This window comes from Daucus carota, chromosome 7 (genome assembly GCF_001625215.2).
Source record: "Daucus carota subsp. sativus chromosome 7, DH1 v3.0, whole genome shotgun sequence".
In the NCBI taxonomy this organism is placed as follows: domain Eukaryota; kingdom Viridiplantae; phylum Streptophyta; class Magnoliopsida; order Apiales; family Apiaceae; genus Daucus; species Daucus carota.
In genome coordinates this window covers 22,387,467-22,413,517 of record NC_030387.2, presented here as the reverse complement: position 1 = coordinate 22,413,517, position 26,051 = coordinate 22,387,467, and the positions used below count along the sequence as shown (strand labels likewise).

Below are 26,051 nucleotides of genomic sequence, written 5' to 3'. Positions count from 1 at the left end.
ATGAATACATTGACTGTTGCATTTTCTGAGGATTATATGTTAACAAGGTTGATACTTGCATGATTGAAGTTGTGATATATTCATATAGTTTGCATTCATGTATGTTGCATATTTGAGACTTGGCACACAAAAAAAATGGATTTTGTGGGTATATTCACTACAAACCCTCACGAGACCTTACTCGTCCACTAGAGCTGTCTAGGGGTTTAAAGGGCTTATTGCATATTCCAAATGCAATCGTGATCACCTACGGAAGTGGTACTAGTTAGTTTAGACATAGTTTTTTATTTTTTTTCTTTGCCCGAGGACGTGCAAAATGCTAAGTGTGGGGATGTGATAAGCGTGCATTTTATCTTAATATTGTCCCTATATTTTAGTTATTTGTATTTAATTTGATTTTTATTTAATAAATATTAATGTTTTATTGTAGGATGCAAGGAATTCTAATCAAATATGGATTGGAGTTTAAATAGAAAGAATTGGAGTTTAATTCGAATAAAATTCGGATTTTGAAGCTAGCTGCGCAGCATTCACTGTTTGGGCCATATCTGGAGTTCTAGAAGTTCAAATCAGGTGATTCAAGAGCCCACGCGAAGCTTAGAACAAGGCCTTTAATTCAGAGGTGGAGTTGCATTTTTATCCCAGTCTAATCAGCCCAGAATCAGAGTCAAAAAGTCAACAGCGAATTTCCTCTTTTGGAATTCTATTCTGATTCGGAAATCTCCTTGTATTTTCATTAATTCATTAAAAATACTTTTAATATAGATATTAGGGTTTGGTATTGAGACCTAATTAGAAAGAGACACGGTACGAGATAGAGAAGGGAGGCACAAGCATAGAGAGAAAAGAAGAAGCAAGACGGAAGAGATTTCAGCCATTGAAGACATTCAGTGGATTTGTTTCTTCATCTTTTTGTTTAGATTTCTCTCCCTAACTCTTATTCTTATGAACATGTTCTTTTCATCGTTGGTTGATTTTGAGATGTTGAGTATGAACTAATTGTATAAAGTTGGGATTTTTATGGAACCCTAGCATGAGGATTTTGGTGTTTTGTTAAATAGTATTGTATGCAATTTTGTGGTTTACTCATTCAAGTGTTTTTCATGTTAATACTTGCTATTGTCTGATCAACTGTAGTGGGTTATTGAGTTAATTATAATACTGAGAGGGTTATGATTAATTGACACAAGACTTGAATGGTGCATGATTATATCTTTTGATTATAATTTAGTTACGGTATAGACATATATTGTGACCATGCATAGCTTTGTGAATTGATGCTTATTTGGATTCCGAATATTAAATTGGCATAGACATATGTTGGTTTAATTGTAGGAATTATACCATAGTGATTTCGAGAGAAGCCTATGACCATTGAATTCTAGCTAGTAATTTGTGATTTGCTGCAATATTTCGTGACTCTTTTGCCGATATTCTTGTGTTAGGGGGAAATAATTATCCTGACTTATCTTCTCATATTTGAAACTCTTTAAGCTCTTTAGTATAATTTTAGTTGGTTAAATTTAGTTTTAGTATAAAAACCATCACCAATTTATTGTGTGTTCGATAGCTAGACTGTTAGATTTTATTTGTGATTGATACGTTTAAATAGTCATTGAGGAACGATATCTGGTATTTATTACTATATTACTTGTTTGCGATTGTGTACACTTGCACATTAGTATTTTACGCAACAATGGGCCTCATTTTTAAGTTTTGCTTAGGGCCCCAAATTTGATTGAGCCGGCCCTGCTTGTAACCTTGAAACCAAGAAGAGCGGGATCGATTTGTCTCCCTTTCTTCCCTTTCTTCTTGCCGCTATGCCCCACTTCAGAGGATTCTGTAGCAGCTGCAGTTGTTAGGAATAATATACGAGATCAATCTTCTAATACAAAGCGCCCACACACAAAATTATATGACGCGAAAATCCACGTCCCCACTTGTATTATTAATCAAAACTGTTATCAATAATACAATCCAACAAACTAGGATACTCAAGCCTACCAATACTCAAGCATACCTATCAAACAATATGACTATATAGCCATCAAACTTAGAAAAATCAGAATCTAACTCTAATATACCTAATCATAATTTTAATCCAATTCTAATTTCTAACTCAAATCAGAATCCTATTCCTATTGGGTTGATACCCAACAATCCTCCCCTTCAACCCAATACGGTTTCAAAATCTTTTAACGATCACAATGAAGACGTTGACGTCCATCCGCCAATGCCTCCCCTTGAGTAACAACCTCTCCATCTAGCATAAAAAGATTTCTCTTATCCTTCCAACCTTTGAGTATCACCAATTCTTGTTTGGTGACCTCCAAACAACCGTTCTTCATCATAACAGTACATCCTAAATCAACTAATTTACCCAATGAAATTAGATTTTGATTTAGCTCCGGTACATACCTTACTTAAGCTAATTTTTGAATACGACCATTATGAAGTCTCATTGTTATCTCACCAACGCCGGTAACTTTTATCGTTTTACCATTTGGTAAAGCCATCATCTTTCCCTCACAATCCTTATAGGACGAGAACCACTCCCTCCTAGCACATATGTGATGAGAACATCCCGAGTCAAGTATCCATACTTCTTTTGATCCCTTGTCTTCTTGAACCAAAAGAGCATCATCAACCGTCTCAACAAGCGAAGCACTACCCTTCTCTCGAATTTTCTTTAACTCCTTTAGGTCTTCTTTTGCTTTCGGACATATGAATTGATGGTGGCCCAATTCTTCACAATAAAAGCACTTGATATTAGGGTTATGTTTCTTATCAAACTTCTTTTTCCTGTTATATGCATCCATCATAAGTGCACTTCCGTCCGATGTATCACCCGATCCTTGCTTCATCAATCTTTCAGCTTCAAGAATAACAACAGTAGTCTCATCCAAAGTTAACTTCGTTTTCCCAACCATTAAAGAAGTAATCACATTATTATACTTATATGGTAGGGAAACAAGTAAAAGAATGGCTTTGTCCTCATCCTTTAATTTTTCATCCAAATTATTCAACTGGTTGATCAACCCATTAAAACGATTTAGATGATCTCTCAAATCTCCGTTTTCTTCCATCTTAAGTCCGAACAAATCTTTCTTGAGAAACAACTTGTTGGCCAAAGACTTTGAGTGATATGTCTTTGTCAACTTCTCCCACAAATTTTTAGGGTTATTCTCCTCAAGAACATCATACTTGATTTCCGGTGCAAGAGCCAACCGGATAGTTGACGCAGCACGTAATTTCATATCTTCCCACTTTGTATTATCCACATCAGCGGTCTTCTTATCCTCGAGAGTTGCATATAATCCTCGTTGAATTAACAAATCTTTCACTGTGCTCTGCCATAAAGTAAAATTGTTTCTGCCATCAAACAATTCAATCTCGAATTTTCCTCCCATCTTATCTATCATGAACCTGAGCTCTTGATACCACTTGTTAGGAATAATATACGAGATCAATCTTCTTATACAAAGCGCACACACACAAAATTATATGACGTGAAAATCCACGTCCCCACTTGTATTATTAATCAAAACCGTTATCAATAATACAATCCAACAAACTAGGATACTCAAGCCTACCTATACTCAAGCATACCTATCAAACAATATGACTATATAGCCATCAAACTTAGACAAATCAGAATCTAACTCTAATATACCTAATCATAATCTTAATCCAATTCTAATTTCTAACTCAAATCAGAATTCTATTCCTATTGGGGTGATACCCAACAGCAGCAGCATGACTCTCTGGTTGTGGCGGCTTTTTCGCATTGCTTTCAAGCATGTCACTGAATGATTTTGTTTTGGATACATCTCCATCCCCACAAGACGAGCTTCTCCTATAGCGCACATCTTTCTTCGAGGGCAGAATCTCAGCAGTTTGGTTAGGTGGATTCCTCCTGGCTTCTCGTCTACCTGCTGGATTTGATTACATGTTCTCAAATATTTGTGCATGTAACTTCTCGTTGCAAACGTGCTTTATATTGTTAGATTATTTGTGCTCAAATCTTTATTTTAGTTATCGAGAATATGTTGTTGATATGTTATTGGTAAGAAAATTCTTAGGGTGAATCCCCGGTCTTAGTCACATAAAGCATAAGATCCGGGAAAGTGTGTTATATAGAACTAGTTTGCGCACATTCTTGGAACACATAGAATACCTTGTCAAGTTTCGATTTCACTTGACGAGGGACGTAAACTAGCTCAATCGTATAAGAATAAGATTCCGATCGAAAAAGTATAAAGTAAACTCGTAAAGTATAAAATCCTGGTCACTTTGGAATGTGTGGCGTAAAGTATAAGATATCGGTCATTGGCGGTCACTGGCAAAGTGTCGCAAAAGGTAAGATATAAGATTGTGGAAATCAGAATAATGATACAATGGTAAGAGTTATTTATTGATTAATAATTTTGACTTTGTGGATTATATTTTATGGGTCGCGCTCAAGGGAGAACCAATGCTTAAAATAAAACCATATAACCACTAAGGTTCCGCTGCAAAACCCTATTTTACATAGATTTTCGGGATCTAAATCTAAATACATGTTTTTTTGCATCATTGTGTTTGTTCCTAAGTAATTTCAAAATATAATACATAGATAAGACTTTTTTTCATGTGCAGTTCTGCTATAGAACCCTAACTAATAGGGATGGACATTCACCCCGCCCCGCTCGATCCCGATCCGATCCGATCCCCGCCCGTTCGGGTCGGGGATTCGGGGAATTTTTCGGGGGCGGGGCATGGATCGGGGAAAGTATTATAATAAAATTCAGGGATCGGAGTGGGGTCGGGATTGATATCTCCCCGCCCCGATCCTCGACCCCGATTGTGTATATACATAAATATAATATATATATATATATATATATATATATATATATATATATATATAGAGAGAGAGAGAGAGAGAGAGAGAGAGAGAGAGAGTAAAGTTCTATGGAGACCATTTTATTTGGAGACCGTGTAGACCACTTATGTTCAGCAAGTAAAATATTACATAAAAACACTACTACAACTCATAATTTTGCAAATCAAAATACTGCACAATACATTATTTTGTGAAGAAATATCACCAATTCATTAAAATTATTGATGAACATCTATGTTTAATAAGTAGAATGTGTATGTTCTGCAAATTGAACAAATGTTCTGCAAACTAAACATATTCCGCAGGATAAAATATTATATAATATTCTACAAGCAAAACATACATGATATTCAAGATTTTAAATGATATAATGATCTTTGTACAACATGATTTGCAAAATTATGAGTTTTTTAATATTTTTATGCATATTTTACTTGCAGAACATAAACGGTCTCCACGGTCTCCAAAAAAAGTGGTCTCCATAGAACTTTACTATAATATATATATATATATATATATATATATATATTACTAAATATATTATCAAAAATAGATAATTTTTATAATATAATTAAAAAAATGATCTTTATTTTTATTGATTGATAATAAATATATTGTGATATAATATATTTTAAATTGTCGTTTATTTATATTATAAATCAATTTTAATATGATTTGATATTGAAAATATAAAATAATATTATATTATTAGTATATTAGGAGTTAGTAGTTTGTTTGTTTTTATTAAAAATATATTATATATTATAAAGTTATTATTTTTTTATTAAAAACTAAAATTTCCCGAATCCCCGCGGGGATCCCCGCTCCTCGTTCGGGGCAGGGATCGGGGAGGAAAATAAAACCCGTTCGGGGTTTGGGGCGGGGGCGGGGATGGGTATTGAATTCGGGATCGGGGGCGGGGATAGCACTCCCCGACCTCGAAGTGCCCCCGCGCTCATCCATGCTAACTAATACTAGAAATAAGGTAAGGGTTATATTGGTTCTCTATCTAATGATTCTCTCTTCAACATGACCCATATTTTATTTCATGTAGCTTATTATAATGATTGATAGTTGCGCCTTTGTAATCGTTATATTTATAACACAAATTTGGATTAATAAATTGTGTGATATTTTTGTTTTGAATTTAGAATTAATATTACGAAAAGTCGGGATGTTAAATATATAGATTTGGTAATTTTTGATAAAGTCTATCAACTCGATTTTAAAATCCAACCAGCCCCAATTCAAATATTACAGAAGCCAAATAAAATCCAACGCGATAGATTCATTACATTTTAATGATAAATTATATATCATAGATTGAATAAATTGGGGCGCTCAAAAAACAACCAATACTTGAAATAGAACCATAGAACCATTCTGCTGCAGAACCCTATATTTTACATATATTTTCGGGATCTAAATATAAATACATGTTTTTTTTTGCATCGTTGTGTGTGCTCAAAAGTAATTTCAGAATATAATATATAAAGAAGACATTTTTTTTCATGTGTAGTTCTGCTGCAGAACCGTAACTAATACTAGAATTAAGGTAAGTGTTATAAGAGTTTTATACCTAATGGTTCTATGTGGAATATGACCATATATATTATAGAGGGTCGCGTTCAAGAGAGAACCAATGCTAAAAATAGATTCATATGTTGTGCTGCAGAACTCTATAGTTTTCATAAATTTTCAGGATCTAAATCTTTTTTTTGCATCGTTGTGTGTGTTCAAAAGTAATTTTAAAACATAATACATAAATAAGACATTTTTTTCATTTGAAGTTCTACTGCGGAACCCTAACTAATGCTTTTTTTCATTTGAAGTTCTGCTGCAGAACCCTAACTAATACTAGAAATAAAGAGATGGTTTTAAGGGTTCTCTCCCTAATGATTCTCTCTGGAACATGTTATATGATTATATGATAATTAAGGATCATACTTATGTATGAAATTTTTTGAAATGCCAGTTGTAAGTCACAAATTAGAATACACATTTAGAGTGACAGCTGCCAATCACTTTCATTTTTGTATTCCAACTGCTATAAATTTTAATACCTTTGGAATATATGCTGACTCTGCTGTAAATTATTTAGCACATAATATCTTTATATTATACGTTTCATTTTATTTCAATTCAAGAGTGTACATAACAATATTCAATCATATATATATTCCTCCGCAAAGAAGGCATATCTTATGTAAAGATAGATATGAACTAAATATTTGTGATCTTTTTTTTTGTCATATAATTTTTTTTTATATAAACTTATTTCTACTTGATTTGGATTCTATTGATATATATATATATATATATATATATATATATATATATATATATATATATATATTTGACATATATTAGATTATATACCAATTAAGGATCAGATTTATGTGTGAAAAATTTTCAAATGTTAGCTGTAAGTCACGAACTGTTATAATTAGAATACACATTTAGAGTGACAGCTGCAAATCACTTTTATTTTTGTATTTCAAGATAAATGTGACAGCTGCAAATCACTTTTATTTTTGTATTTCAAGATAATACAAGATACGGACGTTAACCACAACTGCCATCAATTGTAATAATTTTGGAATATATCGTGACCAATATACCGTAAAATAATTAGCATATGATATCTTTGTATCATACGTTTCACTTATTTCAAGAGTGTCCATACCAATGTTCAATCCTATATATACCATTTAATCTTCCTCCGCAAAAAACACACATCCTAAGTTGCTAACAAATCTCCATATTTATCTCCAACAATGACCATATCAATGGCAATTAGCTCTCCTAGTCGTAGCCAGTCCACCTCAGCTAGAAAGCACACCCCTCTTTCCCCCAGGCCAACTACTTCTTTTAAGGCCTCAATGCCCCAAAACATTTCCCTTGTTTCAACTACTACTAATAACATTGCTCAGGACCGCCAGCCAAAAGTTCACGGGCGTGATTGTCGTGTTCGCATACCAACATTATGTGCTACTCGCATTTTTCAACTCACTCGCGAACTCTGCCATCGCACGCACGGAGAGACCATTGAGTGGCTCCTCCGCCAGGCTGAGCCCTCAATCATCGCGGCAACTGGGACAGGAACGGTGCCCGCTCAGTCTATATCGTGCTTGTATGGTGTTGCATCATCATCAACGTCAGTTTTTTCTCCAAGTTCATCCACAACGGTGGCTCCCAATGTGGATCCATCGAGAATTGAAGTGAATCATCCAATGAATCCCCCCGTAACAATGATGTCCGATGTTTATCCGCCTATGATGCAGAATTATCAGCATGTGGAAGGACTCGAAGCAAATCTTCCCCCAACTTCATCAACAACTATGCCTCTTCCAATTGCTTACCATCCAGAATCATTTGATATGCAAGGGGCAGAAAGAGTTGTATTGAATGCTCCAATGAATTCATCGGCAATGATGGTTCCTGATGTTATTTCTCCAAGAATGCATAATGCACAACCTGTGAACGATGTTGAAATTAATATTCCTTTGAATCAATCAGCAATGGAGGTCCCGAACGTCTATCCGCAGGAGTTTCCTACTTTTTTACATGCAGGAGGAGATGGAGCGAATCCTGATTCGGGCGGTTCTACCACAATGATGTTCCCGTTTGTTTTTCCACCAGAAGTGTGGGAAGAGGTTGAAAGAAATGATCCATTGAGTTCTTCTGCAGCATTGGATCTCAATGTTGTTCCGCCAGAAATGCAGAACCTGGCACAGTCAGATGGAGTTGAAGTTGATCAGTTTGCGAGTTCATCAACCAGTGTGGTGCCCCCTACGGGTGATGATGCAATATAATTGTTTGGAGTTTAGAGATGGTGGAATGTTAGTTTGAACTCAAAAAAAATTATAGCATTTTGAAAAACCATCAATAAAAGTTGTCGTTGTTTTGTTATTTTCTTTTTAAAGTTTCCAATTGTTTGGTTTGCTCTTTGCCATTCTGGTCAAGCTCATAAGTTAGATGCACAATTGTTGTAGAATTTGGTGATAACTTGGATTTTTCTGAAGTCGTGTGAACACTTTCAGATTGAAGTTATTTGTGGTTCACCAAATAATTCAATCGGATAAAGTCAGAAATTCTGCAAGAAGAGAGAATGTGTATTGTTGTGTATTTCAAATGAACCATCGCTCTTGAAATGATCAATACAACATCTATATATAGATGTCAACGGATGTGTCTTTTGACAATAGACACATCTTAATCCAAATAGATTTGTCTAATGGCAATAGACACATCTTATCCCAATAGATGTGTCTAATGTCAATGGACAAATCTAATGCCAATAGACACTTTTCCAATAGATGTGTCTAATGCCGATGAACATGCTTCATAAGCACTAATAATCATAATAAACTCAAACTAAGCATACACTCCGTACTCTCCTGACTTGTCCGATGTAATATTATGATCACATTGATCAACTAGTTAATTCAATTACACTAAAATATCCAACAACAATTATTTCTATTTGGTTTGGATTTTATATTCTGTTAAAGTTTCTAGACATGGTAGTAATCGTAATGGTACTTTTCATTTTGTGTGAAATAATGAATATAAGTAATAATATTACCTTTTTTCAGCATGAAGTAAAAATATTACCTTTCAGTGGCAAGAGTGTTTGTCTCAGAAGTTGTGTGCTTTCAGGACTCCCCATGTCTATTGTTTCTGATCGAGATTGGAATCGAAATTTATAAGCTTGTTTTGACGTGAATTGTTCTAGTCACAAGGAACTGCACTTAAACGTAGCACCACTTATCTTTCCCAAACCAATATGCAATCAGAGATAACAAAGGCCACGGACGTACCTGGAGTGGTTTATAACAAGGATGTCAGGGACGTGACGAATTGTTAGCGCATGTCTTACATTTTGAATAATGGATCGAGGAGAAAGGGAGCTCGGAGGGCTGAGTAATGTACTATGAGAGAATTCAGCACCAAACCTCCATCTTTTACATGAGCTCGTTGTAATCTGGGTTTAGAATCAAAAATCGGCTAGTACATACCAAGACTATGGGAATTTTGAACATTGACGATCAAAATTACCTTGCATAGTTTTTTTGAAACAAAAGTGTTAATCTAATAATAAAAAGCCATAGGTATCTACACCAATGATCGAGTCGAACAAACAGTGATTTACAATCGTCTGTTCTCATAAAGAGAACATTTAAACGATATTTTGAAGAAAATGTATATGTAAATACAAGTACCCGCTTCATGAATAGTTATTGCTTGTTTAATCCAGCATTTTAAAAAAAATTACATTTCTAACACAAACCGAACTGACATAATAACTTTCTGGATTCAATCTTGTGTTGTGTTTGGTTGGAGACTTGAAGTAAATGGAACAAAATGAAGGGAGTGAAAATAAAAAGAAATAATATAGGACGCAAGAAAAAACTGAAAAAATAAATAAATTTTGTATGATGAAAATTGAGTAGAAATTAGGTATAAGAAGACAGGGAGCATTCTTTATGCAAAATGGAGGATTTGAACTCTAGTTAAAGGTGATAAAAATGAAACAGTGAACGTAACGAAACTATTAAACTAATTACAGTATAGTTCAAATTTCATTCCATTACCTCCATCTTCATTCACCCCAACCAAACACAACATTCCAATAAAATTAGACAAAATAATGCTGAAAACAGAGGCCAAGTGATAACAAGGCCACTTGAAAGCCACTTAGGAGTCCAAAACCTTGTGTACATGTAATGATAACTCTATTCACTTTATTCTAAACTAGCATCAATATGATATGAAATGATAATAACATTAGCACCCTTTCCCATGTGCTTTTTTCTAACTACATCAAATTCATACCAGATCCTCTAAGAAAACAATATCTATGATTTAGAACTAAAACAAAATAGACTAGCCGGGATTACATACTGTACAAAACAGAAGTTACAAATCATCTGCATGTTGTATCTCCCCCATCATGATACGGTTGCTTGTAACCTTGAAACCAAGAAGAGCAGGATCGATTTGTCTCCCTTTCTTCCCTTTCTTCTTGCCGCTACGCCCCCCTTCAGAGGATTCTGTAGCAGCTGCAGCAGCATGACTCTCTGGTTGTGGCGGCTTTTTCGCATTGCTTTTAAGCATGTCACTGAATGATGTCGTTTCGGATACATCTGCATCCCCACAAGACGAGGTTCTCCTGTAGCGCACATCTTTCTTGGAGGACAGAATCTCAGCAGTCTGGTTAGGTGGATTCCCCCCTGCCTCCCGTCTACCTGCTGAATTTAAAGTTGGTTTCTAGTTAGCCAATCCACATGATTAATCTACTTCGCACTTATCCTAGTCATTACTTGTTTTCTGGGCCCCCTTTTTGAGTTTCGGTACAGAAACTAACTCATCTCCAGTTGACAACCGGAATATAGATTCCCATATTAGTAAAATGTTTACAAATTATTCAACTATAGCATACCTTCAGATGGCAGTGTACTACCACCCAGTATATTCTTTCCTCTGACAATAGTTTCAGAAGCCAGTTCAGATAAACCTTCTTGAGACGAAGCAGCCCTCGAAACAGGCGGTCGTTTTGACAACACATTTTCCTGTCTTTTCAAGGGCACAGCTGCCATCCTATAAAGAGTGAAGTAATAATTTTTTATTAGTTGGAAAAAATGGGCACGCACTAGACCAATGAGCATATACAAGCACAACTGAATAAACCAATGCCCTAAATCATAGTACAGGATACAAGATTCTGGCTCAATTTTCAGACATGGCTTATCCACATGTTATCCCTCCACATGTTATCCCTTGTTTGAGGCTTGCGAACAAATAAAACCAGTCCCTCAAACATATTCCCCAACACCTCAACTTTTACAAGTAAACTACAGATATGCTTCAATTTTATATATACTTCAATAAATGCCTTTATGATTAGATTTTATATATGAGCATTCAGGCGACAAGTTTATTCATCAACACATTTTGCTTTTGTGTGTTCACTTGCCCAGGTCGCAAGGGTAATATTGTAGGAAAACTCTTAAATATTAAACTAGTGAACTTTTCAGGTAGATATCCTACCTATCTTTAACATCTTCTCCAACAGAGCTGCTCCTCTGCATTTTGTTATCATATATGCCAGCAGCCGCACCTGGAACAAAGTTAAGCAAAGAAATTAAGGCTTGAAAAATGATGGAAACCACTAGGTACATATCAAGAGGGATTACAAGTACCAGCTTGCGAAGTATGCCTACTCATGACATTATTCGGCATATCACCACGATTGCTAGCAGCCACCCCTTCATGCTGAACAAATTCATCACTAGACTCTGATGCAGATATTTTCCTTGTTCCAACTTCACTCTTAGAACCATGCATTTTTCGCTCCAAATCTAAAAAATCGGTAGAAGACTTGCCAGTCATGTTTGCATTTGGGTATATTGCCTGAGAGTTCTCATTCATACCAGAAAAGTATTGAGCTCTATCATTTAATGCTCCAGAATTAGATCTAAGCAAGAACCTTTCAGTGGTTTCCAGACCAACCTGCTCTTCAATTACTTTGTTATGCAGTGGCCCACCTGAATTAGAACCATAAGAACCCATGGCAAATGGTTGATTCAGATCTGGTTCTCGATCTGACAGAAGATTAAATGAATGATTTGAGTGACTAGAAGGTGGTAGCCTTTTATCATAGGATACCCCAGTTGCATCTAATTGCTCAGTAGGCTGGTGACCTGGTTTCTGCTGAAGCAGTTCCATAAGCAACCTCTTTGATGTATCATCGCTGCTTCCGGCCGACATCCATAAACTTGGGTCTTCAGCAGCCCTTCCAGCTTCAGATTGCCTTTTGTGCCTTTCATTAATTTGTAATTGCTGAATCCTAGAATCCATCCAGTCACTAGGTGGTTGACCATTATTCTCAGACCACTGTCCCTCGACGGCATCCAAATGAGAAGGGTGGAACAAATTTGCAGATGAAGGATGGCTAGATTGGTGGGAGTAGACACCAGAGAACCCAGGACCTTGGCCAGCAGGCTGCATTCGCGCACTTGGTTCCTGCATACCCAAACCTTGACCACGAGCCATTGAATTGATCATATCCAGGCTCATTCCAGGACCACCGCCAGGCAAAGACATTGACCTCTCAAATTGCATTAAGCTCGGATTATAAAGACCTCGCTGAATTCGGTCTTGCAATGAAAGATTCCGTTCAAGGTTGCTCATATGCTCCTCCGGAGATGGTCTTTGTTGTTGTTGGTAAAATTCTAATTGTCCAATTCCTGCAGAGCCCGAACGATGAGCACCACCGCCAGAATTACCGAGGAACTGGATAGACTCATCAACAGGCCAGGCAGAACCACGCTGTCTCTCCTCCATCTCCACACGCTGCCTCAAACCCATTGCCAATTGCCGTCCGTTCAGCTGCTCTTGAAGGATTTGATGTTCCATAGGCTGCATCTGCCCATGCTTTGAACGCGATATAAGATCCATCAAATCACTTTGTTGATGTCCATGATGCATTGTTTGACCGAATTTAGCTTGAATAAGATGCTCAATAGATGGATCCACATTACTTGAAAGGTGATGGGGACGTTGTAATTCATTTACCATATGCTGATTTAACAAAACTTGATCTACAGCATTAATAGACCTTACAGCATCAAGACGAGACTGCCCACGAACAGGTTCACCCATTTGATTCTGCAACAATTGTTCAAGGAGTTGATGTCGGGCTTGTGTCTGCTGCTGTTCTTTTAGAAGAATTTGCTGCTGTTGTTGCTGCTGCAGCTGGTGGTGTTGTTGAAGCTGAAGTTGTCGTTGCTGCTGAAGCTGCAGTGCCAAAAGGTGTTCCAGATCTTGTCCTGTTTGACTCGCCAACTGCTGCTGGTGCATCATGTTCCTATTTGAAACTCGCTCCAGGATCGGATCATTCAGGTGTCCATGAGATAACATATTGTGTTGTTGCAGATGATGTTGCTGAAATTGTTGAGGTAAAAGATTTTCTGCTAAATCAAAGCGCTTTGATTCTTGATCAAAACGTGACAACTGTATATCATCCATGACGTCGTGATACATGTTTGCTTCAGACGGCATGTTGCTTCTATAAGCATCAGGCCATGAATCAGCACCATGAGTCGAATCTGCTGAAGCTAAAGAAGCACCCCTTAGACCAATAGAGTTCATGTGCTGATCTTGAATCCCACCATTGAAAGGCATATTTGAGTTATTATCATTCCTCGAATATGTTCCTTCAAGTTCAGACCATAATAACCCAAATGGATGCAACTGGTTACTTTTGGAGCTCTGCATGCGAGAATCTAACAACTCCTTTGCAGAAGGTTCACCAAACATACTTGCAGGGAGATCACCTGCACCCCTGGATGTTCTCCCAGGGTTGCCACTACTTCCAGGTCGTCCGGGAAAAACTATTTCTGTGAGAATGAAAGGAAAAATATATTTGACCCAAGATCTACTACAAAAGCTACTTAATTGACTTGACAAACAATAATAACAATTAAATAATGCTAACCTTCGTCTTGAGCAACAAATTCTTGAAAGGATTGACCCTCAGAATAAGGAACGTCCAATAAACCTTCATGCTCAGACATTCTTGACTGCACATTATTTGCTGAGATACCATCAAAATCAGACATTTGCCATCGTGGATTGTCCATCATTTCAGGTACAGGAAGAGAAGCTGATAACTTGGCATCCAACATCCCCTCAAATGCTCCAGAGGTTTCTACTTTAGAGCTTCTATCTGGGTTACTGGCATACTCGGTCATACCTTGTAGGTGTGGCATGACATCACCCAATTGTCGAAAAGGTGTCTCCTCAGAAGCATCTGCCAAGCGCACAGGCAAGTCTGCTCCAAAAAAACCTTGTTCGAACCATGAAATTATATCTACCCCAAGAAAAGGCCCCTGAATTTCTCCCTGAGGATCACAATAGAAAAGGCTCAACTCCTCCGGTGGGGTAATCCTCTCCAGCTGATATTCACTATAGTCTGGTCTTTCTTCTGATACTTGCTTGTTGCCAAAATAATACTGCTCTGAGGATTTAACATCATGTGACGAGCTTAGATCAACAGCAAGAGTAGTAACATTGCTAAGTGAAGAGTTGGATTCAATTCCATCGAAAAGAGGATGCTTGGCGAAAGCTAAATCAGAATTTTTCATATGAGAAGCGAATTGGTAAGCATCACTCAATTCTTGAGCACGACTGCTATCATTACTGATTGACATTTTCGATGTAATTTTATCCAAACCTATCCCCTCGAGAGTCATGGGAGTCTTCCGTGCCATATCATGATGAACATCTCCCTCTGAAGCAAATCACATTTTTTACTAAGTTATGAATTGTATATCACAAAATTTAAAGCTCAATGTTATAGCACTCACCATTGGGAAAAAATCTAGCATCGTCAGCCTGATTCACATCATCATCTTGGTATCTTTCCGAGGAATCGACCAGCATCTCTGATATACTCACAGGCAAACTACCCTGTTTACTAGTGGTATCTTCCAAGTCTACTACATCTGCAAACATATTCAGAACAGAAAATGTTGGAGAAAAAATGTTATAACCACCAAAACAGAAATAATGTGGATGGGCAGTAAGGAATGTTCAGATACAGAAACAAAGGATATAGTTTACTTACCACCAGAATTCTCACTTGATTTAGCCTTTCTATACGCATTATATGATGAGCCACTATTGATAACTTTTCCATTCCATATATCAGCAACAATGGCCTGCAGCAAGTTCATTACTATTAAGAACAGTAAATGGTATACAAAAGGCACAAGCATGGCCACAAATCAAAGAAATTTCCATAGATTAATGTTCCTTACCTCCTCCTCTATGCTAGGAGCCACAAAAGCTAGTGGATCAACAGTAGTTAGTTGTGTTACAGAAGGTATTTCCTCCAAACTGTCAGGCATGGTAGCAAAAGACGGATCATGCTGGTGTCTACGGTATATATCAAGAAGCTTTGCTCTCGGATAGCAATACGCCTCACGTGAAAAGCTTAGTTTCCCAGGTACGCTTCTCTCCTTGTCAAAATCTGCATCACCAATGGGACCAGAAGAGGGAGGGCGAACAACTGCACTAGCCCTCCCACGTCCAACTGCAAACCCCACATTTGAACCCTCTACTCGTCCTCTTTCTGGTCCAAACCCCGGTGCAGCACGGTAAGAACCTGGTCCACTAGAGTTTCCCTCCATTCTATGACGTGGCCTCCACTTGTCACGCGCGTCTGCATCACGCTCAGAAACTGCACGGTTGTTATTTACATTCATTTGATTGTCACCATGAACATCTTCCTTCTCAGCATCTGCTCTTTTCTCAGTTCGAGCTTCCTTCTCTTTGTCATCAGGACCCCACCTTGATGACCATTTGCCATCACGCTTAGCTTCGTGACTGGCACCACGGTTATTAACATCATGCCACCTATCAGCTGCAGGCACAGTTCTGTTATCTGGGCTTTCTCGTCCAGGAGCATTTTCTACACGACGATCAGTTTTCCTGCGATCTCTTCTACCAAGCAAGCCGGTCTCTCTTTCTTCCTCACGCCAGCGTCGCCCACTATCAGCATCAGTCGGTATTCTTCTCCAATCCTTCTTTTCATCAGCTCCCTCTGGACGCCAAGCTTCTTTTTGATTGGCATCAGCAGAATTTCCAAGTGATAAAGTGCTAGGTGCCCGCATTTCCTGTAAATACATGAATTGTGGGATCATGATCAGTTTCTTGCAATGTGATGTCAAAAGAGTTAAAGTAATTACTTAAATGATACACTAATGACCAAAATCAGATTATCATACAAGGCCAAGATCAAACTTTGGACTGCTGCTTGATGATTTCACAAGAACTAATATATATTAACATACAGGGGGGGAAAAATCAAAAGCAGCATCGCAGGAACTGTCAGTTAAAGGCTCAACGCAGGAGAAACAACAAAAGAATTACCTCTTGTAAACTAGAAACATGGCACAAGGGATATTAAAAAATAGTATAAACTATCATATATTTTGAATATTATCATATTCACCAGGAGGTAGAAAAGATAATAATTTGAATCGCTCGGCTTCAAAACCGTACGATACTTTAATTGTGCCCATTAGAATACAAATCATTAAATCTAATCAAGAAGTTATAATTGCTCATGTAAAATAGGTACCGACCATCTTGGTGTCGCTTGGTTTAGCATAAAGCCACTGGGGAGACAACGGAATGCTGCTTTCAGATACCAATAGATCTGTTGGCATATGATAGCAAAAAATCATCAGTTATAGCACCAAAATTAATTGCTTCAAAACTCTGAATACATACCATACAGATACAATAACAATAGAACAGTTTACAACTCACCTTTTGATTCATCAAGCATCCCTAACATCTTTTCATCTGCATTCCCTCCAGAAGCTTCAACTGTTATTTCGTCAATTTAAAAAAACAATTCAGTCGGATTCCCAGCAGGAATAAAGCATATGGAGCATTAAAGGCAACATTATATGAACCATTATACGAAGGTAAATGAACAAAGTGAAGGAGATATAAGTAATTTGAAAAGATTATCAACCAGGTGTCACATAACAATATATTAGTGAGGGAGAGGATCTTATAAGCTACAACATTAAAATCATTTAGCAGTTGAAACATACTTCCTTAACAAACATACTACTACCTGATGCACAAATGAAAGGAAAAAAAGTACAAGAAACATATCTGACTAAGAGAGAGACAATAAAAACAAAAGTAATTCCGACACTCGAAGACTACAACCTTATCTGAATCGAATAGATTTAAAAACAAGAAAGTAAATCAAACTCAAAATGCACAGAAGTAAATTGTTGAGATTAAAGTCAAGATGACAAAAAACAATTCTCTGATCTATAATTAGTAGAGTTGTAATCTGAATATAAACACAAGTAGCTTCAGAGAGGTCAAATGCAAGCAGATCAATAAACAGACAAGTAAAATCAATAACATAATCAAATCTATCAAAAAAACTAGATTAATTTGAATCGAATTGAAAAACAAAAATAAGATAAGGCGTAAAAGAATGAGATTGAGAATACCGTGAGGGATCCAGGACTGATCGGCAGATTTGGAGGAGAGGAGATCGTCGGGGAGATTGAGCTTTCTTTCAGCCATCGAACGGTCGAGAATCAATTACTCGCGAGTGAGATCGAGAAAATAAATAATCGAGAATCGAGATAACGAGAGAGAGAGAGAGAGAGACAGAGAGAGAGAGAGAGAGCTTGAATAGTGAGAGAGATAGCGAGAGAGAGAGAGAGAGATGGAGAGAGAGATGTTAGGGTTTGAAAGAAGAGAGAGGGGGAGCTATGGGAGAGAGAGGGCACTTGCGAAAGAGGTGAAGAGAGAAAGGGGTGAGGAGGGTTTGTTTGCTTTGTTTGTTTGGGTGGTCAGACTCGGAACCAACAATTTCCAAATTTTCTCAAGCGATGCGATTGTGTTGTGCCCCCTTTTCATTTTATAGATTTATTTAGGTATCCCATTGCAAATAAGATATGCACTCATTTTCATTCATTTTAATTATTTTTATGTACAAAAATTATTCGTTTTTTATCAATAATACTAAAATAAAATATGGAATATATCATATTTATACTTTTAGAAATTAATTTATATATACATAATAATTTTAATATGTTATTCCATGATTCTAATCTTATTTGTTGTTTTTTATTATTTTATAATATAAATATTTTGATATGTTATGGATGTGATTCGAAACGTAAACTTTTAATAACAATTATAGATATAAAAAAAATCAATTTAATAAATTACTAAACAATAATCAAACATGATTAGTTTTGATAGTATAATATATATCACCCGACACGGTATTAAGTTTTGAAATCTCTTTTTTTTAACTTGTAAAGAATTTTTGTATTAAAAACAAGACGAAGGAATTGACCGGTTTGAACTGCGATTTGCTAATTTGAAATTTTTAAAAAATATATTTCAATTTTAAAAATTCATTTTGTTAAAATACGACCAATCTTATGAAAATAAAGAATGATTTATAAGAATAATGTAAAAGTGTATCGTCATATTTTAAGAAGTGTATTTAAGTTTAGGCTTTTATGAACTTTGAGAATTTAAGAAATTTTGATTTATTCAATTTAAAGTTTAAAAAGTATATTAAAATTTTGTCATATTTGATTGAGATTTTTAAGAGAAAAATCTCGTTAAATAAATTGTATTCTAAATTAATCTTAGACATATAGTCATATTCAATCAAAGATTATTTCAAATCTAATAATTTACGCTTATATTTAAAAATTAATAGATTTTTTAACTTTATGAAATTGTTCATTCTTATAGAATTGGTGATATATGTTCTATATTATGTTAGATATAGGCGAGAATCGAACTCAAGACCTTGGTGATGACAAAGGGATAACTCTAACACTGAAGTCATATCAACTTGTCTAATTAGACTATTCGTAAAGCTAAATCAATTAAAAATAAATATTTATTATTATATAAGAATTTAAATTAAACATGCCTCCAAAATTTATGATATAAAATCTACGTAGTACTATAAGAATTCAAATAAACTAAAGTAATAAAATTTACAAATATTTTCATTTATTTAAACTAAAAGGTTCTTTTACAAAATCTTAGCATGCTCGACGTATCATCTAATTTATAAAAAATATTCAATTTTACCCCTAAGTCTTTCCTTTTATAATTATACACTTTTCCAAATTTGATTGGATATCTTTGTTGAATTTGACGTACTGTGTATTTGGCCGCTATATCATAAATTTTAAAAGATACCTAAAATATCAAATCCAAAAAAACCGGACCTTTTTGTCACCATATAACGTATGATATTCTTTTATTTATGTAAGATATTCTTATGTTTACGTAAAATATTATGTATTTTTCAAAAACACATTCAACATTGTTGTTATATGAACTTTTCTGGCGTTTGTCGTAAAGATAACGTATGATTCTTTGGCACTATGAGTTTAACGTATTACGCTACCTTTTTACTATTATTTCCAATCATTTGACAACACTTTAGTGACCGGAAGAATAAGTTTCATTTTGAAATTTTAAAAATTATATAGTGTTAGTGGATCCACTAGTTATTATATTGGGATATAATTTTGTGTATTAAAAAAATTAAGTGATAAAAAAAATCATCTTTTCACGATGTGATATTTTAATTTTTTTATTTAAATTATGATAGAGAAAGTCATTTGATGGTGTTATTGACTTTAACGGTTTGTGATAGACTTTTTGGCTCAATCCTTGATATCTTAAAAAATATTGGAATTATATTATACTCACTCTTTATCCGATGATGAGTAATAACGGAGTCACGGAGATGAGAAGAAAGAAAGATATTTTATCATTTATGAACATGTACTATCATTTAAACAGATTTCAAACATCTATCACACAACAATATTGTCATGCTTGGCTAATAACATGTGCAAAGTCACAGAATATCATATTAATGGTGATTTTCATATGTGTATGCAAGTATGTAGATTGTTGAAGTTGCTACCATTATCAACATAAAAGAAAAAATTGAATCCCAAAGTTGTTTAATTGACCATTACATGTACTTTGTTAAAATTATGACCATGACGTCAATTTTTGCCTATATTTCTTGAAGGAAAAAAACATAGTCATATGTGGATAAAATGTGACTGAAATTACAAATGATATTAAAATGGGCTTGTGTTAATAATGAAGATAAATGGGCTTTAAAATTAAACTACTCTTGCCACATGAATAGAAGGTTGACGATAAGTACTAACTAATTATATATAAAGAACACGGTTCTCTATGATGTGTGCATGGACACATTTTAGGCATTAACTTACATGAGTTTTGTACATTTATATTGATCTTCCAATCATAAATATGAATGGACCCCTGCATTTACATCAATTCCACCAATAAAAATCCACTAAACTCGTCAAATTTAGTGTTTATTGTGTGCCTTGGCACACATTAGAAACACTTAAAGAACAAATGAAAAGAAGGAATCGTCTTCATTCAAAGGTAAAATAGTCAAATGAGCGAGAATCGGACTTGGTTGTATATAATGCTAATATATTAGATACTTATGAGATGAATCATATATATGAAATTCATTTTTTATTTTTTCCCATATCTTCAATCTATCCAAATGGAATTAGAAATACATCAAAACAAATATCTTAACATGTTTTTTTCTCTTATAACTGATTACTGTCTTTTCATATATGTTACTCTTTCATATATGTTACTTTGATTCGAATACAAAGTGTCCTTGCACGATTCATATTTAACTATCAAAATATTAAAAATTGAGGATACATGAACATTGATTAATATTTGGACACAGATAAAAAACACGAAGTAATACTTTAATAAAAAAACATGGCAAGTGAATACCTTAATAAATAGTAACAATCAATTTCATATGAGTAAAAGTTTACTTATGTACATGTAGTTCACATCACTTATAATATTTTATTTTAAAAGGTGTCACGTGTTATATCGGAATTTAATCTTAATTACACAATATGTATCTCAATTTGTAGGTTTTTTCTACGTGTGTATAAATATAATAGAGAATAATATATACACGTGAAATAATATTTATAATCATCCCGGTGGATTTTATATAAGCCGGGAATATAACTGAAATAACAAATCTTTTCTAAAAAAACTACTACTATTTAAAACTAAGTCAAATTTAATCATAATCTAATTTAACTAAAAGATTTCTTTAACATCAACCAATTATTAAAATATAACATAAAATTATATATATTATTATAATCATTAGGATGGATGTTATATAAGTTAGGAGCATAACTAAAATAGCATGTCACTCCTAAGAAAACTGCAATTATACAAAATTAATAATTCAAATCTAATCCTAATTCAACTTAACTAAAAAGTTGGTCACAACAAATTAACTAACCATTTTGAGTATGGATGGGCATTCACCCCCGGCTCACCCGCTCCAGATCCGATCCCCGCCCCGTTCAGGTCGGGGATTCGGGAAATTTTTCGGGGACGGAGCGAGTAACGGGGAAAATTTTGTAATAAATTCGGGGATCGGGGCGGGGTTTCGTGTCTCCCCGCCCCGATATTAGGAGTTAGTAGTTTGTTTTTTATTAAAAATTATATTATATATTTTAAAGTTATTATTTTTTATTAAAATATAAAATTCTCTGAATCCCAACGGGGATCCCCGTTCTCCGTTCGGAGCGGAGGAAAAAAATCCTCGTTCAGGGTTCGGGGCGGGATCGGGGATGCGTATTGAATTCGGGGATCGGGGTGGGGATAGCACTCCCTAACCCCGAAGTGCCCCGCCTATCCCTAGTTTTAAGAGTCAAATCTCGTAATTAGAATTCTAGTCGCTACTTTTGTTTTCCATATTTTCATCCCCTCACTGATTAAGCCCACCCGCACTCCCATTCTCTTTAATTATCATTTTTCAAAGGAACCTAGATCTAATCTTTTTGGTTGAGATCGTACTGAGTATGTTGTTATCGGGATTGTTAGTCGTGCCCATCTTTTTGGGATGTTAGTGTATTTTGTTTTGAGATTTTTGTTTGTCTTGGTACGGGTTTTTATAGTTTTTCTGAGAAGGATTTATATGATATTTTAGAGATCTATGGGACTTGCACCGATTTTAGGACGGCGACAGATGCCGCAAGAGTTCACCTTTCACAACAAAATATTGTTCATATTTTTGGTGCATTTGTTGCTCCAATATCAGTCAATGTAACTAATAATTTTGAACATTGGGCGATAAATAGTGTTTATGTGAATGCCAATTGTGATGATACTAGTTTCAAAGGATATAGGTTTATTTTTTTGTGAATAAAAATATTAATATCATACTTTTATTCACAAAAAGAAAATTTTAAAATTAATATTTATAAATGTGTGGTCAAAACTCTTAAAAGTACGCGAAAAAAGATCAGTCGACTATTATATCCCAGCAGAGAGAGTATATATAGATTGTTATTTTTGAAATCAAATATTAACGAATACAGATACGTGTATATCTGTGTATGTATAAAAAGTTCTTGGATGCAGTTATTAATAACATCCATTTTATTTTAAATACTGATAATATCCATTATATTTCGGATATGAATACATATATATTAAATAAATATTGAAAATTATATTTCGGATATGAATACATATATTTAAAACGAATATTGGATGTTCCCAATTATTTTGACATTCTTAATCAAAAGTATGATGTTGATATCCTTCTTATATAAATGATATTTCATCCGTCCTTTTTACTTGTCCATTTTGATTTTCAAAAAGTGAAATTGAACAATTTTTGACTAAAATTACAAATTATCTATTTATTATTCTCAAAATCTCAAGGTTACATATTAAAATAGACTAAATATACTCCTTCTGTCCCATAATAAGAGTCGTTTTGATTTTTTACACCTAATTTGGGGTGCAAAAAACATACATCTCCATATTATTTTTCAATTTTTATTCTGAACAAAAATATATTAAATTTTTATTCAGAAAAAGAAAATTTGAATAATATGTAGAGGTGTGTTTTTTTACACCTTAAATTACGTGTAAAAAGTTAAAATGACTCTTATTACGAGGCAGAAGGAATACTTTTTAATGATATAATTTTTATATTTATTTTCATTTATACTATCCAAGTAAATTTCAATCAAAATATAGTCCACTTAACCGGTCAAAATCAAAATGTACATATAAAGGGGACAGAGGGAGTATTATGGCAGCAGCTAGCAGGTAGTGACAGTGTTGGTATTCTTAGTGATTTAAGTAATCTATTTTTAGTGTCAACTCCAACAGCAATCCCTATATTTGTTCTCCTAAGATTATTTTAATAATAAATTTGGGAGAGAGAATGAGAATGAGAATGCGAGGAAAAAGACAAAGAAAGAAGGAGAGAGATCATTTTTTTATTCATAAATAATATATAGGTAATGGCTAGAGGTTACTTAAAAATAGGTAATGGCTAGCATATTGGAGCATGTGCTAGTGATTTAGGAGCTCACTAGGAGAGTGTTGGAGTAGTTTTTTTGGTTCATTACCTAAATGTGAGTTTAGGAGCTCATATAAGTAACCTATTGGACTTGCTCAGATTTGTTTCTTTCCCCTTTTTTTTTTTTTTGATAAATTTCTTTCCCCTTTGTAGTTGATGTTATCGGCTGTATGGTACGTGTATCGAGTATTTCATTTGTTTTGTTCGCCTCGTTGCAAAACAAACTTGCATAAACATTTTCTCTGTAATTATGTTACATTCTGCCAGAAAAAAGACGTTGATTATGAAAATGTTTTGAAGGCAAACCTGATAGAATGAACTCCCAAATCTGCAGTTTACATGAGAAAAAACAAGGACAGAATTACATGGCAGCAAGCCACCAGCAAACTAGACCAAAAAGCATAAACAAAGAAAACATATGAGAGAACTATTACTACTGCAGTTCAAGGCTGCTTTTCATCTGCAGCTGCATCGTGCTGCCGCTTCTTCTTTTTGTTACTCCTGCGAAGCTTATCGCACAAGAAGGCCTTCTCTAACTGTCCAACCCTGTGAGTCAAGGAGTTGATCATCCGAGTTTGTTGCTCATTCTTCTCAACCAGCTCACTCATCATCCTTATCATCTGACTCTGCAAGTCCTCGTTGCTCTTCTTCTCTCCTGCCTCCTCAATCACAGTCTTCTCGTGATCTCCCATCGTGACTTCTCCAGTATCCTCCTCTGCCTGTGGTTGCACTCCCTCGCTGCAATCATCCGCCTCTTCATCGTGCATCTGCATCTGCATTTCAGTTTTTGAGTTCATTGTGTTGCAGTCCTCAATAACCTCCTTTACAACACAATTGCCTTCCTCTTCAAAGTCCTGTGACTGATCCATCGAGTCGATCACATCCTCGATTGGCATCTCCTCGTTCTCAATTGGCATATTATCGACCGAGGCAGCAGCAGGAGAGACCTCAATTGGCATCACATCATTCTCAATTGGCATATCTTCAGCCGAGATAGCAGCAGAAGGATTCTCAATTGGCATCACATGATTCTCAATTGGCATATCATCGTTCGACATAGCAGCAGGAGCGTTCTCAATTGGCATAATATCAGCTGAAATAGCAGCAGGAGGATTCTCAATTGGCATCTCCTCATCGCAAACCGGAGAATCATCCTTATCCACCACGGCCTCATTTTCTTCGTGTGATGATTGCGATGGGAGCTCAACAAGTGCGTCGACTTTCTCCTGTAACGCAATAGCTTTCTTAATAACGCGTTTCCTCAAATCCCTGACACCAAAATCAATTCCGCGAACCGAATCAAGTTTGAATAGCAAAGCCATCAGCGTCTCATTAATCCTCAGCCGCTCCTTGGAATCCTTACGGATCAATTCCACAGTTTCTTTTTTCGCAATTCTCCTCTCTATTTCCTCGACCTCGTTTTTAATTTTAACAATTCTGTCGACACTTCTCCTAAGCAAAAAGCCTCTGAACACCTTCTGGATCCTCAAGGCAGCATCTGATCTGTTCAAACCAGTCTTGACTCGGTTATTTTTCGAGTCGACAAAGTGGACAGGAATAGAAATGACCTTGGGAGACGCAGTCTCAGGCTTGCGCTTGAGCGGAATAGAAGAAGGAGAATAGCGTGGCTCATTAGGGTGGTTCCAGTAGCCGGAGTAAAATGGGCTTGCCATTGATGATGATAAAGGTTGAAGATGATGTTTAAAGTAAGTTGTACACGCTCTGATTGATATTTTGATTGTGTTGTTGATGTGGATTAGAATTTGCAACTGATATTTATAGGAATTGACGGAAATTGGGTGAAGGAATTGGTAGGTGCTAGAAGTTTCGGGAAACAGAAGACGCATTTGGAACTCCAGTAGACTCGCGTATGTTCTAGACGTTGGGGCTTTGGCGCGGATGGCTCGTAGTAGGGGTGAGCAAAAATTCTCCAAACCGACCGAAACCGGCCGATCCAATCCGTCCAAACCGAATTTAACGGTTTAATAACGGTTTGGTTTGGTTATGGTTTCAAATTATAAAAACCTAATTATTTCGGTTTGGTTTCGGTTTTTACCTCCAAACCAACCGATAAATCCGAACCGAACCGAATGTGTAGATTTGAATATTAATATACATGTATTAATAATGTATTATTAAAAATAAAAT

General features: G+C 35.5%; 3 protein-coding genes across 4 annotated transcripts; 1 reads left to right on the top strand and 2 right to left on the bottom strand.

The window, feature by feature from the left end:
- Positions 1-7,662: 7,662 nt before the first annotated feature.
- LOC108194732 (transcription factor PCF2) lies at positions 7,663-8,700 on the top strand. Its single transcript, XM_017361675.1, has one exon. The coding sequence runs from the start codon at positions 7,663-7,665 to the stop codon at positions 8,698-8,700; it is 1,038 nt and encodes a 345-aa protein (XP_017217164.1).
- Positions 8,701-10,539: 1,839 nt separating this feature from the next.
- Positions 10,540-18,320, bottom strand: LOC108195870 (protein ESSENTIAL FOR POTEXVIRUS ACCUMULATION 1). Of its 2 annotated transcripts, none has more exons than XM_017362875.2 (11): positions 17,938-18,320; positions 17,228-17,287; positions 17,041-17,114; positions 15,712-16,569; positions 15,519-15,612; positions 15,259-15,396; positions 14,388-15,182; positions 12,091-14,289; positions 11,939-12,008; positions 11,331-11,488; positions 10,540-11,139 (listed from the first exon to the last, which is right to left on the bottom strand). In XM_017362875.2, the coding sequence occupies exons 1-11, from the start codon at positions 18,011-18,013 to the stop codon at positions 10,808-10,810; spliced, it is 4,854 nt and encodes a 1,617-aa protein (XP_017218364.1). In that variant the 5' UTR covers positions 18,014-18,320; the 3' UTR covers positions 10,540-10,807. The 2 variants fall into 2 exon arrangements, with proteins under 2 accessions (XP_017218364.1, XP_017218365.1); XM_017362876.2 differs by having other exon boundaries at positions 10,655-11,136; positions 17,938-18,166.
- A 6,026-nt stretch (positions 18,321-24,346) lies between these two features.
- LOC108194731 (uncharacterized) lies at positions 24,347-25,576 on the bottom strand. The gene has a single exon (XM_017361674.1). It carries the CDS (start codon positions 25,574-25,576, stop codon positions 24,347-24,349), a length of 1,230 nt encoding a protein of 409 aa, XP_017217163.1.
- Between the last annotated feature and the right edge of the window lie 475 nt (positions 25,577-26,051).

Excerpts from the sequence above, each read along its gene's own strand:
- LOC108194732 (XM_017361675.1), top strand. The coding sequence starts at position 7,663 with ATGACCATATCAATGGCAATTAGCTCTCCTAGTCGTAGCCAGTCCACC.
- LOC108195870 (XM_017362875.2), bottom strand. The coding sequence starts at position 18,013 with ATGGCTGAAAGAAAGCTCAATCTCCCCGACGATCTCCTCTCCTCCAAA. Across the intron at positions 17,115-17,227 it reads GATGCTTGATGAATCAAAAG|ATCTATTGGTATCTGAAAGC; the intron begins GTGAGTTGTAAA and ends ATATGCCAACAG. Across the intron at positions 16,570-17,040 it reads AACCAAGCGACACCAAGATG|GAAATGCGGGCACCTAGCAC; the intron begins GTCGGTACCTAT and ends ATGTATTTACAG.
- LOC108194731 (XM_017361674.1), bottom strand. The coding sequence starts at position 25,576 with ATGGCAAGCCCATTTTACTCCGGCTACTGGAACCACCCTAATGAGCCA.